Genomic DNA, 1,480 nt, shown 5'->3' with positions numbered 1-1,480 from the left:
CTTCAATTTAATCGTATAAAGACGATTCTTGGATCGAGTAACCCGCATTAACAATTTTCCTTGATCATCATACATCAACAAGTAATCGTCTTTCATACGAATATCACAACCACTTTCTGTTGCTTGCCCAAGACTAATAATATTACTTTGTAAACTAGGAATATAATAAATGCCGGCCAATAATTGTTGCTCCCCCGTTTTACCGACTAGCAATATCGACCCTTTCCCGCAAATATCAACATAAGACCCATCTCCAAATTTAACTTTGCCACCAACACGCTTATTTAATTCAGAGAAAAAAGATACATTACCCGTCATATGGTTGCTCGCACCGTTATCCAAATGCCACAAGTCTTGTTCATCCGAACCACCCTCATAATCTTTTGGTATAACCTTCTGTTCATTCAAGTACACTTTTTCTTGAACACACTGCACCATATAGAGGGACGGGTCGTTTTCTTTTGCGTCGGCCAAATTTGCTTGTTTTTCTTTCCTCCGTTCCGGACACCTCGAGACGAAGTGACCGAATTCATCACAACGAAAGCATTGAACTTCCGAGTAATCCTTTTTAACCTTTCGTTTATCCCCTTCATTGGATCCTCCTTGTGAACCACGGTTCTGATTGCCCCGTCCACCACCACGTCCACTACCACGTCCTCGGTTCGAACCTTTCCCACGACCCATACTCGATTCGCGTGAAACCTGCCTCGAACTTGAAGAGGATTCAGAATGATTAAAAAAAGTTTACCTTCTTCAGAACGCAACACGTGTCCTTTGATACGCTCCTCATAAGTCTTTAACCTCCCGACAACATCCTAAAAACCGACTGTTTTAAGGTCTAACACTTGCTCGAGGGATGCTACAACTTGGATAAACCGACTCGGTAGGCTTGTGAAGAATTTCTGAACTAGCTTCCTTTCTTCATACGGTTGTCCAAGTGTGGTTGCTTTAGAAGAGATCGCGGTTATTCTCGAGGCATACTCGTTAATTGTTTCGGTTTCTTTCATCATTAAACCGTCAAATTCACGTATTAACGTATGAAGTCTAGCATCCTTCACACGTTCTGCGCCCATATTTCTTGACTTTATGGCATCCCACATCTCTTTTGTCAATTTAAAATTACCGATTTGAAGTATCTGTTCCTCGGGAATCGATTGAAACATAAGCGCCTTCGCGATGTTATTTTTCTTCACGTCGTTAGAGCCCGGGTCAATCACATCCCAAACTTCATGAATCCCAAAAATAACCTCCATATGCATACTCCAACTCGTTTAGTTCATTTTTGTCAAATGCGGACACTGAAACGATCCGGAGGTCGTCTCTTTACCCGTTTGGTTCGCGTCACTCATCTTGTTTCTACGGCTATAAGATTTTGAAAAATCCCTTAGTGTAACTGGTTCAATTTTGCCAGCCTACACGATTAAACCCGATTCCGAATCTAACCCGAACACGTGTTTCGGTTTTAAAGAAGCACAACCGA

General features: G+C 41.9%; 1 protein-coding gene across 1 annotated transcript; it reads right to left on the bottom strand.

Annotated features, from left to right (window-relative positions):
- Positions 1 to 815: 815 nt before the first annotated feature.
- On the bottom strand, positions 816 to 1,253 carry LOC143620468 (uncharacterized). Its single transcript, XM_077092164.1, has one exon. The coding sequence runs from the start codon at positions 1,251 to 1,253 to the stop codon at positions 816 to 818; it is 438 nt and encodes a 145-aa protein (XP_076948279.1).
- Between the last annotated feature and the right edge of the window lie 227 nt (positions 1,254 to 1,480).

The sequence above is a fragment of the Bidens hawaiensis genome, unplaced genomic scaffold (assembly GCF_021521415.1).
Source record: "Bidens hawaiensis isolate Kalapana, Puna unplaced genomic scaffold, B.hawaiensis_p1.1 tig00002572_1, whole genome shotgun sequence".
Taxonomy (NCBI): domain Eukaryota; kingdom Viridiplantae; phylum Streptophyta; class Magnoliopsida; order Asterales; family Asteraceae; genus Bidens; species Bidens hawaiensis.
The sequence above is the reverse complement of the archived record's forward strand: the minus strand, read 5'-3'. Positions and strand labels throughout refer to the sequence as shown.

Bases quoted from the DNA above. Each gene is read 5' to 3' on its own strand.
- LOC143620468 (XM_077092164.1), bottom strand. From the start codon at position 1,253: ATGGAGGTTATTTTTGGGATTCATGAAGTTTGGGATGTGATTGACCCG.